At 45.6% G+C, this 14,428-nt stretch overlaps 4 protein-coding genes across 4 annotated transcripts; 2 read left to right on the top strand and 2 right to left on the bottom strand.

Annotated features, from left to right (window-relative positions):
• Positions 1 to 3,920: 3,920 nt before the first annotated feature.
• Positions 3,921 to 4,619, top strand: URA6-1 (Uridylate kinase; the record flags this gene model as incomplete). Its single annotated transcript, XM_036638995.1, has 1 exon — positions 3,921 to 4,619. The coding sequence occupies one exon, from the start codon at positions 3,921 to 3,923 to the stop codon at positions 4,617 to 4,619; it is 699 nt and encodes a 232-aa protein (XP_036496241.1).
• A 359-nt stretch (positions 4,620 to 4,978) lies between these two features.
• meu22 (putative amino-acid permease meu22) lies at positions 4,979 to 7,350 on the bottom strand (the record flags this gene model as incomplete). Its single annotated transcript, XM_036638994.1, has 10 exons — positions 4,979 to 5,022; positions 5,159 to 5,289; positions 5,338 to 5,426; positions 5,490 to 6,150; positions 6,204 to 6,264; positions 6,315 to 6,344; positions 6,405 to 6,495; positions 6,544 to 6,697; positions 6,764 to 7,002; positions 7,060 to 7,350. 10 exons carry the CDS (start codon positions 7,348 to 7,350, stop codon positions 4,979 to 4,981), a joined length of 1,791 nt encoding a protein of 596 aa, XP_036496244.1.
• A 1,647-nt stretch (positions 7,351 to 8,997) lies between these two features.
• On the top strand, positions 8,998 to 10,556 carry CGCS363_v007144 (uncharacterized protein; the record flags this gene model as incomplete). The annotated part of the gene is made up of 5 exons (XM_036638993.1): positions 8,998 to 9,179; positions 9,230 to 9,417; positions 9,474 to 9,763; positions 9,823 to 10,245; positions 10,302 to 10,556. 5 exons carry the CDS (start codon positions 8,998 to 9,000, stop codon positions 10,554 to 10,556), a joined length of 1,338 nt encoding a protein of 445 aa, XP_036496243.1.
• Positions 10,557 to 10,687: 131 nt separating this feature from the next.
• CGCS363_v007143 (putative LRR receptor-like serine/threonine-protein kinase) lies at positions 10,688 to 13,703 on the bottom strand (the record flags this gene model as incomplete). The annotated part of the gene is made up of 6 exons (XM_036638992.1): positions 10,688 to 10,692; positions 10,778 to 11,036; positions 11,109 to 11,352; positions 11,402 to 11,607; positions 11,674 to 11,974; positions 12,031 to 13,703. The coding sequence occupies 6 exons, from the start codon at positions 13,701 to 13,703 to the stop codon at positions 10,688 to 10,690; spliced, it is 2,688 nt and encodes an 895-aa protein (XP_036496246.1).
• Between the last annotated feature and the right edge of the window lie 725 nt (positions 13,704 to 14,428).

The following is a 14,428-nucleotide window of genomic DNA, read 5'->3' as shown; positions in this document are numbered from 1 at the left end:
TGGCAAGAACTGGCAACTTGAGCGTCCATCTGTTCTGGGACCGTTTTCTTTCTGAAGTTGGTATAAAGGCATCTTTTGGGAGAGAAAGAAAGTCAGGGCCGTAAGACAAACAATGTTCTGCACTGATCTGGTGGTCTGGCTTAATCTTCCCGGTATGGTGTTCTCCGGTGGTGCTGGCTTCAGAACATGAGCGTTGTTGCCGTGGTGAGGGGATTCGCTTCTAGGCACTCAGTTGCCTCTCGTTGTTGTAGTTATGGTATACGCAGCGTATTCTGCCTCTGATGGCCAGGAATATGTTGCGGCTCGGTTCATGGAAGCCACGCTCATTTTCACAAGAGACGGACGGGTGTGCGGCATTGCCATCCCCAGGGCCGTCCGCATTCGACCAGACCGAAGCAACATGATCAATTCTGGCGGAAAGATTTGAATGCTTGAATTTCCGTTGAATTTATACCCATTGAAATCATAGCCTCTGCCCAGACTGTTGTTTCGCGGAGTCTATTTAATAACTGCTGTCCACACGTAGGTGCGATTTCGGCGGCAATGAACAGGCGCTACGTTCTTACTGAGCTTGCCGATGGAACCTTTGCTTTCAAACTTTGAAACAATGTCTGTCCGACGCAGTTGTGTGATAATTTTCGACTTGATGAAGATGCCGATATTTGATGATGAACAACAAATGCGTACGTAGTCTGTTGAAGAAATGAGCGTATACTCTCGCGACGGAAGAAATGATAGACGTCTGAAGTACTACCATGGGTTGTGGTTTGGTATCCGTCGTTCTTCCTGTCTCCTCCACCACTAAACCCGGCGGGGATTCTACCTTAGTACGCAACGAGTACTGTAGCACTTAAGAAAGTTCCCGCAGATTCTTGGTTCGGTTTAGTCTGATTGAAATGAAAGAGCACATATTTATGGGAGGCTTGTGTGAAATTTATTTTTAATGTCGAGTGTCTATGGGAAGTCATAAAAGTTTAACACATTATGAGGCAATGAGCTTTTCTATTCAAGAGTTTTATTCAACTAATATTTCAGCAACAGATGTGTTTCCAGGAAGACATTCGTCGCAATCCGGGCAAATCGTTTGCACTTGGGTTTGAACTCGAACACACGTATCGAACTTCAATATTGAAAAGATATCTATCTATCAACAGGCTGAAGCGAGTGTTCGTTCTGTTTGAATTGACATGAGACTGCCCTCCTGCGCTGGAATCTCCAGATTATTCACGTTCATACGGAAGGGCAGCTGGCAAGACTTCGTGTCTAGCTGAACTCAGGCGCGTGGGAAATCGAATCATATGGGCTCTGGGCTTAACACATATATATCACCCAAATAAGATGAGACGCACACCAAACAACTTCGGATGACCGTAATGATTTCAAGACCATTCAAACAATGGCTGCGGTCGCAAAGACGACTCGGCTGTATCAATTCCATACAACAATGAAGTCATTGTCACCAACTCGACCAAGTCTCACATGCACATAAAATGCACGCAAGGTGTGGCTATAAGACCCCACCCCTAGTAACGAAAAACCCCCCACAACGCAAACGCGTTTTCGCATGCATTTTATAGCCATAACCTATGATTATATATTGCTATACACTGCGATTTCTCTATAAATCTATAACTTTAATATATAATTTTATACTATCTTTATTATCTAATAATTTACTATTAATTAATACTACTTCTAGCTTAATTAGATAGTTCTATACTTCTTATTACTTTTTATAAATATCTTTAATAATTATAAAGTATTTATTTAGCTTTAGCTTAACTTATGCTTTTTTTTTTAGCTTATATTTTTTAATTTAAACTTCTAGTAATAGAATAACTTATTAGTTATCTATTATAGCTATATTATTAAGATCTAGATACTTACTAAGCTTCTTAAAGAAGAGTATATATTATATATTATTAAGGTTATTATTAATTTATACTAATAACCTTAACTTAATATAAAAAAGCTATTAAAACTACTATAAATTGCTATTAGTTTTTAGTATCTATATAATAACGCTATTAAGTATTTCTATAGCAATTAAAGCTTTTTTATATTATAAAGCTACTTTCTTTATATTTATTAGAGAGGTAATAATAAACTTACTTATTAGAGGTTTTACTATATTAACTAGCTATATTTTAGTTACTTTCTATTTAGATTTTATAGTTTTTAGCTTAAAGGTATCTTTCTATATATATAAATAGTATTATAAGAAGTTTTACTTATTAATAAGTACTAAGTTAAGTAGGTAGTTATATTCTTTTAGTTATTATTAATAAGACCTCTTTAGAAGTAAAAAAACTAATATATTAAGAAGCTATATAAAGTAGGATAAGTATATAGGTAAGTAAGCTAAGTATATATTATTTATATAGTATTTCTATATAAAGTTATTAAAGATATAGCTTTTATAGCTATTTATAATAAGAAAACGCTTTAAATATTATATTTTTAACTTTATAGCTATTAATAGGATAAATACTTTCTCTAACTATTTAATATTAATACTATTTAATATCTAGCTATTCTTTAAAGTTATAAAATACTATCCCTTAAAGTTATTAATATTCTAAGGGAACTACTACTATTAGATAGTTTTCTTTTTAAAAATAATAAGGAGGTAGAGATATTAACTATTTACTAAGATATACTTAATAATAAATATCTAAGTATATTCTTTTAAATTTTAGATAAAAATAGAAAGCTTCTTAGAATATCTTAGTATTAAATTATTTTATTATATCTTTTTTATAATTCCTATTTTATCTATATTTTATTAGAGGGATATAGGGATTTTTTAGACTTTTAGTAAATAAAGTATTATAAAGAACTCCTTTATATTATTAACTATAATATCCTTTATATATTTAGAGTTAATCTTATATATTTTTAGTGTTTTTATAGCTAGGTTTTAGAATAAGAAGCTTTCTATTTACTTCCTACTAAAAGGTTAAGAGTTATTAATAGTATATAGGATATAGGTAATAAAGTATCTAACTTATTAGTAGCTAAGTATAAAGTTTAGAAACTTTTATATAAGTATCTAAGTAGTTAGTACTAACTCCTATTTTTAACTAATATATTATTAGCTTTCTTTTACTTCCTTTCTTAATATAGTACTATAAAAGTATTAATAGAGGGTATAGTATAGTATACTTTATTTTTATATTACGTTTAATATATACTAACTTATATATACTACTATAATCGCACTAGCGATATATTTTTTAGTATAATTAAGTATAAAAAACATAATGCGATTTTTAAAAGATTTTATTTTTAATATAGTGGTGTGTAATGGCGTTACGCGTAAGGTTAATGTATGTAGTGTAGCATGTAAGTGGCGCGTTTTGACACGTTTGCGTTGTGGGGGGTTTTTCGTTACTAGGGGTGGGGTCTTAGCCGTAGAACGTGAGGTCCAACACCTTCGACCTTCACGACCACCTCGGTAAAAAAAGAAAAAGTGTCGTTCTGTCACATATCTCGAGTGATATGAGATGGATAAGGGCGACAAAACTTCGGTACGATTCCGCTATAGTCGTTATTTGATTTCATTGACCCTTCTGTAACAGACGTGGCCGCATGGACCAGCACTTTGAACCCAACATTGCATTGTCGCAATAAGACGTACATAGATCAATGAGAAGGAGGCCGTATGACAGGACTAGAATTCTATTTCATATCAAATATGATAACTGTGATAGCTGTGCTAGTTGCGATAGACTGGACATGAATCTTCTCGACGAAGGTGTAAGCTGCATATAAAACCATGGAAATTCGTTCTAACTTGAAGGACCTTGTACACATTACAACACTCAAATCACAAAACCTTCCTCTATTTACAACAGAACTGCAAACCGGGCTCCAGACCACTATCTTCAACTTTTAGAACCTACACGTCAGCAAGCAAAATGATTTCCCAAACTCTCGCGAAATTCCTGCCGTACTTGAGCTTCATGGTCGGTGCCTCCCTGTGGTCCAAATCCGGACGCAAGCCAGCCGACGACGCACTCATCATCTTCATAATCGGCGCGCCCGGCGCAGGAAAAGGCACACAGAGCACCTTCCTCGTCAAGCGCTTCGGCTTGCAACACCTCTCGTACGGGGACCTGATGCGCGGCCTGCGTAAGAGCGGGGACCCCGGGGTATCTGGACTGAAGACCAAGTCCGGCACTGACAACCCCAGCGTCCCCGATGACATGGGCGCCTGGTTGCTATGGCGGGAGATTCGCAACGGGGGACTCGAAGGTAAGGAGTTATGGCTCGTGGACGGCTTTCCTCGACGACCGGAGCAGGTTGAGGAATGGCTTCATTTACTGCCGCCCGCGGTCTTGACGTTGTACCTGAAGTGTCCTAAGGATATCTCCAAACGGCGTGTGGCATCCCGAGGCGAGAAGGCTGGGGTGGAAGCGAGACCGGAGGATTTGAACCCACAGACTGCGATGCGCCGGATTGATGAATTCCACAAGAATGTGGATTTCGTGGTGGCCAAGCTTGAAGAGAAGGGCATGAAGGTCTTTGAAGTGGATGCTCATCGCAGCCCAGTGGACGTTCAGAAAGAACTGGAGAAAATCATGGAGCCTCTGATTCAGTCAATTTCTTCGACTTAACGGCAAGGAGAGTTGTAGAAGGAAGTTAGCCATCCGCAGCTAGATTGAGAGCTTTAGACGTAGGAGTTCAGAAAGACGTGGTATGTAACATCCCAGAATAGTGTCACAGCTTCAGTTGTTCTATTCTTGTCGCGAGGTTGGTGAATTTTGGTCCACCAGCGCGCCAGCTCTTGTAATCAATATCAATCTAACCTAGCAAACTCTATGATGGCATAAGAGAACCTTGTCAGACCAGACTCGCTCTAGACCTTCGAGAGGCCTACTTTCAAGTTGAACCCGCTCGCAGCTCATGCAGATGCCTGATTATTTTGATTACCCTCTCTCTGTCTGAAAGGTCTTCAAAAGACCACTTGGCGCCTCTAAACAGTTTCAGACATGCCCATAGAGCCAAGAAGACGAAGATCTGCAATCATAGAGTTAGCGACATAAAACCCCACAAGGTGATTGTCTCCTTACAGCGAGATACGCCGACAAGAATGGCAAGATGTTGAAGCTTTTCCATAGCGCTGCGCCATTAGAGACCAGTAGCAGAAACAAACAGCTGATCAGGGCCATGTAGGCTAGGAATGGCTGCCCGTGGCTTCGATAGGGATAGTCGCTTCTTTCGTAGTTCCAGCGCTGGACTTGAGCAATCTTTCGGCTCTCAAGAGCACGCCGGTGCTTGTCGATGCTACGTCAAGTTAGATGACCGAATTTACATCAGAAAGAGGGCACATACCAATGATAGTACCGAATAAAAGCCAGGCACTGACATGCCCAAACAATAACAACACCAGCAGAGCCCATCTGGGCTAGAATCTCGATAAACTACGCAAGAAAATTAGTTGATTGCTCTCACTAGACTCCGGAATATGTATGTGGGTGACAAACCATGCCGATGGGAGTATTTGTGTCAGTGCCTCCTGAAATCTGGAGGAAAGGCACCCACCAGAACGCAATTGCCGAGAAGACCATTGCCCTCAATGGCACCTTGCGTCTGTTCGTTCGTCCGAACCAAGCTAGGATTCTCAGCACCCATGGTTGCCCGGCACCTCCATCCAAGCGACTCGTCAAGCCAAAAAGACTTCGTGAAGCAACGTAAAGGTTCGTGTTAGCGCATGTGAGCGCTGTGAAAACCAGAAAGAAGTTGAAAACATGGTCCAGAATCCGGGCGTTGGACCGGCCGGCGATGACCACAAAAGCGGAGGATGTTGCGCTTTTGTGGTGGGCCCTGTCCTCCTCAGAGTACCAATTACAGGAAGTGGTGTTCTTAACCCAGCTAAGATGCGGAAGGGCGCAATCATCGGGCCTAATGTTCAAGGAGACGAGCATGCCGCTGAGGGTATATGCCACGCCTACAAGCACTGATATAAAAATGGCCGAGAACTTGACGGTGCGTCCGATGAGAGTTTCAGCATTTGATGGTCGGGATTCAGCAGCTGAATTTTCTTGGGACGGACGATGACGAGGTTCTGGCCATTTCGCTTCCAGGGCTGACGCTGCCACTATCTCGACGCCAACATAGGCAAACGCTGCGATTGATAGAGACATTCTGTTAAGTCTAGTCAGCGGGAAATTCAGAGGAAATTTTGATGGCAGACCAACAGAAGAGCAACGCCCCAATCTGGTGCTGCGTCGGCATCATACTGGAAGGGATCCTTGAAAACTGGAGTTTGGATTAGACATATGACCATAGCGTATGATAAACAAACTAACTAGGTACGGCCTCTCCGCCTGATGCAGAACCTGTTGAGGAGGTCATGAGTTAGCGCTGTTGAGTCGATCAATGCCGGAAATGAGATGTACCTTCTCCAGTGATAGCAATGAGAGCCACCACGATGACGATCAGAAAGGCGATCTTGATGCCTCCTGTGACCACTTCAACAAGCCCATATATCTAAAATGATGTGAGATGAGCATGGTAAGACGACCAGTAACTACTTACTTCAATGCCGAACGCGTTTACAAACACCATCATGATGGGAATCAGAACATAAACAATTCCTACTGATAGACCTTGGTTCGACTGGTCTATCCAAAAGTTCATCAACGCAGAGCTAGTTGCAATGAGCGCAGAGAAGCTGACGGCGTACGTAAACCTTACGCGGGTTAGTATCATCAAACTCAATCTTGAGGCGATCTTAAGGTTGGATGGATTCGCTTACCAATATGCAACGCCAACAGCGATCCCAAGCTCGTGATCCACAAAGGTGCCAACGTAGACAGACAGCGCACCTGGTACAGGCCAGATGCATAAGAGCTCCGTGACGCACTGCATGACAGCCCAAGCTAGGAGACCAACGAGGACGAAAGAGAACAGGACAGCGAGAGGGCCGCCAATTTCAAGAATCTGACCGCTTCTCCAGTAGAGGCCTGTTCCTAATGTTCCATTAATGGTGATCATCTTGAAGAATGTCAGCATACTACAATCAGATGCAAGATGAGCTACATTGACACTTACAAATAGGTGTATCCCCTTCAACTTTCTCTTGACAGTGCGGTCCGGCTCTGGCTTCACTAGAACCTCAATTGGGGGTCGCTCGGTAAAGCCCTGGTTCTCATCAGAAGTTTCGGATGGCCCATAATCACTAGCATTTTGACGGATAAGAACGTTGGTGGAACTTTCGGGAATTGCGCTCGGCGACAGAGGTGACACGACCGGCCCCATTTCCGTGGAACCGCGAGGTATCCAGTCCGGTATCCAGTCCGGAGTGGGGCGGATGGCCCCGTTCGGGTCCGTCCTCATCGGCATCACAGCAAATGAGAACTACACCTTTACATGTAATCGCAAAACGCCTGGCTTATGGCAACACAAATAGGATGAAGGAAGAAGTCATGCGAATTAAAATCCAGCGTGGCCGAAATGCTCAGGTGTTTTGACAATCTTTCGCGATCTAGGAGGTAACCGTAAATTCGCAGCCTGTAGCTGCCTTCCCGCCAGGCGCAGGGCAAACATCCATCAGCCAAACATGTCTTATGTGGGTTTTTTCTACTTCTAGGAGGTTACAGAGGGCTGGAGCATCAGCCACAGTTAGGCTTCCGCCCAGAGATCGTCTTGGAAGGGTTGGGGCTGGGGCTGTGACCGCCTTGTCTTGGGCGGTCTCGACCTCGGCCTGCTAAGAACTGACCTCATACATCTTTAATGAGCCCTAAACTCGTATTCTACAAGGGCATATTCCAGAATGAGGCTGCCAACTGTATGTCTTATCCATCATCACCTGCCTTCTCACCTTCCTTATCGGGTTACCTCCGGCATGCTACATGACATGACGGCACATGTTTGCTCCCGCCGCATTCCCGAGCATGCTCTTAGCCCCGATGTACTAGACAATGGAGAATAATAAATAACCCGAATTTGGAAGGCCAAACAGTCTGCACATCTCGGGCCCGAGCCAGATGGGTCTGAAGTGTTCTGGGCAAACATCTTACTGCGGCCGCAGAGGCAGCATATGCTTGCCTGCAGGTGCCAGGAGGTGTGTTCAGCTCGGAGTCGAACCACCTATTATTCGCCAAGGTCTGGTGTCACACACTCCATCTACTGTCACAGGACTGGTGCGCGAACCGCGGAAGCAGTCCTAGACACAGTCAGAGTAGCAGCCTGGGCCTTCGGTGACGTGTCGTTTGTCAGCGGTTTGCTACCGAACAAAAGTGTGCTCTTCTCCTGCCACTGCATTGCTACCAACAGCGACTGGCGACTTATTTGTATCGGTTGATTCTCTAGAATCGTGGTTATCTCTGTGCACCACACTACCCAAACACGCAATAGCCGAGGCGCATTTCAACATGGGCCAGGTTGAGCAAAACGTTGCTAATCGGTATCTCAAGAAGGCCAGCCTGCAGAGACTCCTTGAGAGGCTCTTCCCGGGGCAGACTGAGTTCAATATTGAAGTATGCCTTGCCGCCAAGCCCCTCCCTTACCCCCTCCTCTGGATCCCTGTCAGCTGAACCGTAGCCTGCAGATGAGGGATGACGTTTGGCACTTCAAGGCACCAAAGGAGGTCGACAGCGTATGTCAAGCACGCCCATGGCTCAAAAGTATAAGATGAAATGGAATTTCACTGACTAGTGTCACCTGTAGGCTGAGATTGAGTAAAGAAATAGCCCGAGGTAGACTCGCGTGGTTCGACGATTGCTAATGAAAATTTTGCAACCAGTGCCATCCTCGATAAATGAGGTGATTGAATCCCGAGAGCCTCCGGTCGGCAGTGCCGATCTAGCGGTGGCAGGGCATGTAAGCGCTGGAACATAGGTTGGGCGCATTACTCTTGGGGTACATAGACAGCCTGCTGAGGTCGGGAAGTACATATGAGCACCTATGTATGCAGAGGATCACAGGACTGTATTTTCTGTTAGTTTTACATCGTAGAATCCTCAGTTATTGTCTACCATTGCATCAATAATGGCATCGCTACAACAATGTTTTGTCGACGAAATCATCGAGCCGGTCAAACTGATTGAAGTCACACCTTCTTCGGATGAAGATTGCAAGAGCGACCTGGCTATTCATGAGTTCTTGGATCCGCAGGGCCTGAGTTCGTACATGGAAGATGGCCGAGACAGAGACTTCACCTATCGCTTCATGTACGCGATCGAGCTTCACCACCTTGTTAACTCACTCACATTGTTCCTAGATCGATATGCCAGCGCAACTCATGGAGACCGCTGCAGATTACCAAGCCGATGATGAAGCTACTAAAAGACGGCTTTGAACTAGGCGACTCGCTATGGGAGTTGGCATCATGCTTCTACGTCCGGAACATGGACGTCGAAGAGGTTTTCTGCATGCCTTTCACGGAGCGAAGAACTGGGCCCGTAGTCGGTACGTTATATCCAGCCCGAGTGATGAAGAATCCATCCTTCTGACACTTCCATCAGAGGCGGCATACACCATTCGATACCCCGAATTCAAGCCGGAGAGCAACAAGTGGGTCATTAGACAGACCGGTGTCTATCATCGTACCAATTCCAAGACAAGCCAAAATCTCTGCATATTGTTCAACCCGATGCCCGGTGCGGAGGCAAACCAAAAAGCTCAAGACTGGCTGTTCGACCATTACAGAGATACCGAGTTCGATCCTGTGTGGCTGCACAGGGTTCTTCATGAAACCTTTTTGCCATCGTGGAGGTCTTACATCGCCTACTATGAGCGGCAATTCTTACCCATGGTCAGAATCTGAAAAGAGAACGAAGCGGCCTGGCGAAGAACGATGCTAACTCAAATTAGGCGCTTACAACATTCGCAACTTTCATAGAGGAGCCGTCAACGCAAAAGTCAAGTCACCTTACGACACTGGCCAGCTTAGAGAATCGCTTCCTTCAGGTACCCGCCATCCTTGCTTCCGCAGAAGATGTTCTCAAAGAATTGTCTGAGCTGTGCAAGTTGTGGCGAAATGACAAGAACCAGGGGGCGGCTAGTCTCTCGTCTGTAGACTTTGAGAACTTCCGGCGCCAATGTGGTGCTTTCTCTCGAACGGCTTCCTACCTACATCAACGAGCCCAGACGACAGCCCAACTCCTCGCCAACACGTTGTCTTTCCGAGAACAATTAGACACAAGAAAGCAGAATGAGAACATGCTGAACCTCAATAAGTCGGTGGTCTTTATTACTACTCTGACCTTGCTGTATCTACCGCCATCGTTCATTGCTGTAAGCCTTGCTCCTAACTCCGAGTACCAGTGAAAATCATTTGCTAACGTCTATAGACCTTCTTTGGTATGAACTTCTTCGACCTGGACGACGAGAACAACAGGATTGTTAGCACATCGATGATCTGGATATACGTCGTTGCTTCGATTATACTTACTGCTGCTACATTCATCATCTACCACATGCTCCTGGAGGGAGGTCCCTTTGGCAAGCGGAAGATGGTCTTGCCCAAAGCGGGCGAATGGAACCAGCTGAAGATATGGGTCCGGAAGAGAAGCACATTTGCCGAGAAGAACGCCCTTGCTGTTTGATTGTCAACTTTTCTAGGAAGAGCGAAATGTTGATGAGGGTAGTAGACCGGAGAGAATGATCTTGTGTATCGCATAACGGTTCCCCTCAACGAGCGCAGCCACCAGAACGTGACGATTGGCCTCCACGTCGACTAGCCTGACCGTGAACTCATCGTAATCAGAAAGCCCGGGGAGTTGTACCAGCTCTCTTAAGCCGACGGGCTCCTTCGTGTTCGGCATACTGATCTCCAGTAGAATGATTCTGTGGCTCGCTCGTTTTGTTCCGAAAGCTAGGAGCTTGTCGTCCTTCTGGTTTACCATGATCTTCAGAATGCGATATTTGTCAATGATCTTGTGCAGTTGGCTTGGCCTGTCTCTGCCCAGAGCATTGGGGAAATCAAGCCTGTACAGATGTCTTTCTCGAGAGACGACTACACAAGATGTTTCGCTGTGAAGTTCGGAGAGGGCCGTGAATAGAGGAGCCGTGTTGCTGTCGAGCCCCTATGATTGTGTGATCAGCAACCTGCAGTACTAGGTAATAGAGCAACTTTGCCGCGTTGATTGAGTACTCACTTGCGGTATTAGATCGACTCTATTAATACTCTTAGTCTTGAAAGAGAAGTGGACGATGGACACTTTGTGTATGTCGTGCTTCGTCAGCTCGGGCCGTGCCACCATGTATCCATCGGTTTGATTGCGGAGTGATATGCTGATGATATCTTCAGCCGGCCAGCTTAGTTTTAACGGCGGTTGAAAATTCAGAGGCGTGTTGGCCCTGTTTGAATCCCAACTCGCACTTTCGGGGTCGACTTTCTGTCTTAACACAAGTCAGTCATAGATGGCGTTCAGTGGAAGGAACCACTCACCCAGAATCTACCAGATCTAAGATCCGTGCTTGAAATAGAGATCCTGGAAGCCTCTCATTCTCCATGTTCTGAAGTGTACAAATGATTACTTGATGATCTGCCGAAATGGCCAAGTTGTTGACTTCGGGATACGGTAGCGACACATGATAACATGTGTTCAAATCTGCATTGACAGACTCTCCTGCTTCAAGGTCAAATATGTAACACTTGAAATAGGACGTTAGAATTATTCAATTGCTTGAAAAGTGTTCATAGTACGTATAGTGACTTACGTTGAATGTGCCGCCGGTAGTCGTGGCAATCAAGTATCTCTCAGTCAAAGCCACCGCTTTCCAAAAGAAAGCGGACCCTCCAAGGGAGAATCTTCCCGCTGGACTCAACATCTCCTCACCCTCAGGTGGGGCAGAAAGGGAAGTAAAAAGTACCAGCCGGTAATCACTCCAGTAAACCAGCATAGTCCCATTGGGCGAGATCTTGCAGCTTTTCATTGTGTCGTAGGCGTCCTGAGCTAGACGCCACTGCTGAATTGAACGATCGCCTGTAGGTCTCGCCTCGGGTGATTTACTCCGGATTCTGAGCACATGTTAGCCGATTAGCACTGAGTATTGCTGATTTATTTGATATCTCACCTCTCTATTATTGAAAGTTTCCTTGGTTTCTTGGGCTCTTCAGGAATGGGAGAGCTTTCAAGGTGACGATATGCATCCATCGCTTCTTTCAGAGCGTTTTCGACGTCTTTTGCCGTACATCTCTTATCCTGGTCGAGATTGAGAGCTTTATGCTCAAGGAAGCTGAGGATTGTGTGAACCAGCTTTTTCTCTCGTGAGCTTCGTGTGCCGGCTTTATTGGTAAGCTGGTGGTGCCAGTCTACGACTGCATGGTGGAGCGCAAACTTTCCAAACGACTTCTCCCAGAAGAATCCATCGAATCCATCATCCGACCCTTTACGATCTTTCAGTCGGTCAATTGTGTACTGAGTGACGCTATCTGCGCCACCTTCAAGATAAGCAAAGAGAACGCTTAGTACGCAGCCAAGAGACCAGACATCGCTCTTAGTGTTCATCACTTTTCCAGTGAGGAAGGACTCTCGAGGTAAGTAAGTTCCTTGTCCTCTCCTATTCCGTGTTCCCGATGGAGCATCTTCATGCAACTGTGGTCTTGGTCTGAACCATACGCTAAAGTCTCGCTCTTCGGGTTCAGCATGATTTCTCCGCCGGATCTTCACCCGCGACATGCCAAAGTCGCTCAGCTTCCAAATTTGTCGATGCTCTCGATCTTCGGCTGGAAACACAAGAATGTTGCTGGGCTTTAAGTCCATGTGATAGCAGACAACATCTTCGAGATCCGAGGTTTGCAATTCATGGTGGAGAAAGTTAAGGCCTGTAGCAAGCCCCATGGCGGAGCGAATCAGACTTGCCCTGACTTTTGGTGTCTTGATGGAAGTTGATATGTCTTTTTTCATGTAGGCGCCAAGGTCGCATATTGCCAGCGGCATGAACAGACTGTATGTCGGCGGATGGTCGGCTCCTAGGGGCGATTCGACGCGTAGAGAGCCAAGATTCTCCAGAATGTTCTCACAGGTCTTTGAGGCGCTGAGGATCATCTTCATGACGTTGCCCTCATCTTGAGAACTCATGTCGCTGGGCGACTGAACGATGTAATCCTTACGCGCCACCCTTCGTGGCTTATTTGAGATCTCATCGGTATGGTGATCCTCAATATGACCTCGGGCGATCTTGACCATGTAGACTTTCCCGAACGATCCTGAACCTAGTAGCTTCTCCTCCAAGTAGGGAAGTCGCTGGGTCTCGGAGTCATGAACGATGACTTCTTCTCTTTGACTGAGCACAACGGTGCAAAATATTGCCTGCGAACCAAAGAAGACATCTGCATCATTTGAATCGCATCCCATGAAAAATTCTCGTAGACTTTCGCGATCCGCTGGGAGAGAAGCAGCATCCTTGATATGCGGCTGCGATTGCTTGACAGACCAAATGTCTGTAGTAGCCAGCTTGGTCGTGAAAACTCTGGCAGCATCGATACTGCAGCCGCCAAATGCAATGATAGCTATGAAATTATGTAGGCGTCTTTTTTTAATATTCCGAGTAAACTCGTCTTCTGAGATCGAGAACTGGCCGTCGTTGATGCTTTGAAAAAACAGTCGAAGGTAGTGAGATTCCAGCACATTGGCTGCTGTATCCCGAGTGGCGAATCGAAACTTGTCCGAGTTCTTCCTCTCCAGATTGTCCAAGAGGTGGCGACGAATGTCGCGGCATAAGTCAGTGTACTCCTGGGAACCCATCGTTCGCGCGGGGATACCCAAGCCGTCGGAACGGCTTGCACATGGCCCCAGGCGATGATCGTACAAAGAGAATGGCGTGCTAGATTGAAGTGAGATGCGAATGGTTCGCAGAAGTAAGCATGAATGGGATTCCTGGGACAGAAATGGACTGTTGGGGCGCAGTAGTTCGGCCCAATAGCAGCAGGGGTAAATCGTGATTGATTGGGTACGGGGCAGCGCCCGCAGGCCTCACTTTAGAGACATCTGCAGGCCGCTGATAGTTGCAGAGTAAGGCAGACATGGCTGCGCCTCTGAGGAGAGAGCCTTCCCAACCATCTGCCTGCTGTCGCATCGCGATCGACTGTTTGCTTGGACTGGAGCATGATGCATCTAGGCCCTTCGAACCCTTGGCGGAGTGATCTTGAAATATTGAGTCTGGGAACCCCCCCGGCCTCCAAGAGAGATTAGTGTGTCAGCAGGCCTAGCCCGCTGACACCTCCCAGGCCTTCGACGGCACTTTGCACATTCCGTGCAGTGGAGCACTCTACCGAGACGTCACCGGCTCCGTGCCGTGTCCGACAAAGTGGGACCATGGCAGAATCGGCGCCGGAGCGGCTCCGGTGGGTTTATGCTTGTTCTGTGCTCCAGATTAAAACAAGATCTGGTCGAAGTCCCAAAAAGCAGAAGACGACAATGCAATAACAGAACGTCCAATCTGTCTATGGATGCTAAAGCAAGGGACTGCA

Source organism: Colletotrichum siamense, assembly GCF_013390195.1.
Source record: "Colletotrichum siamense strain Cg363 chromosome Unknown KSG_Cg363_contig04, whole genome shotgun sequence".
Taxonomy (NCBI): domain Eukaryota; kingdom Fungi; phylum Ascomycota; class Sordariomycetes; order Glomerellales; family Glomerellaceae; genus Colletotrichum; species Colletotrichum siamense.
The sequence above is the reverse complement of the archived record's forward strand: the minus strand, read 5'-3'. Positions and strand labels throughout refer to the sequence as shown.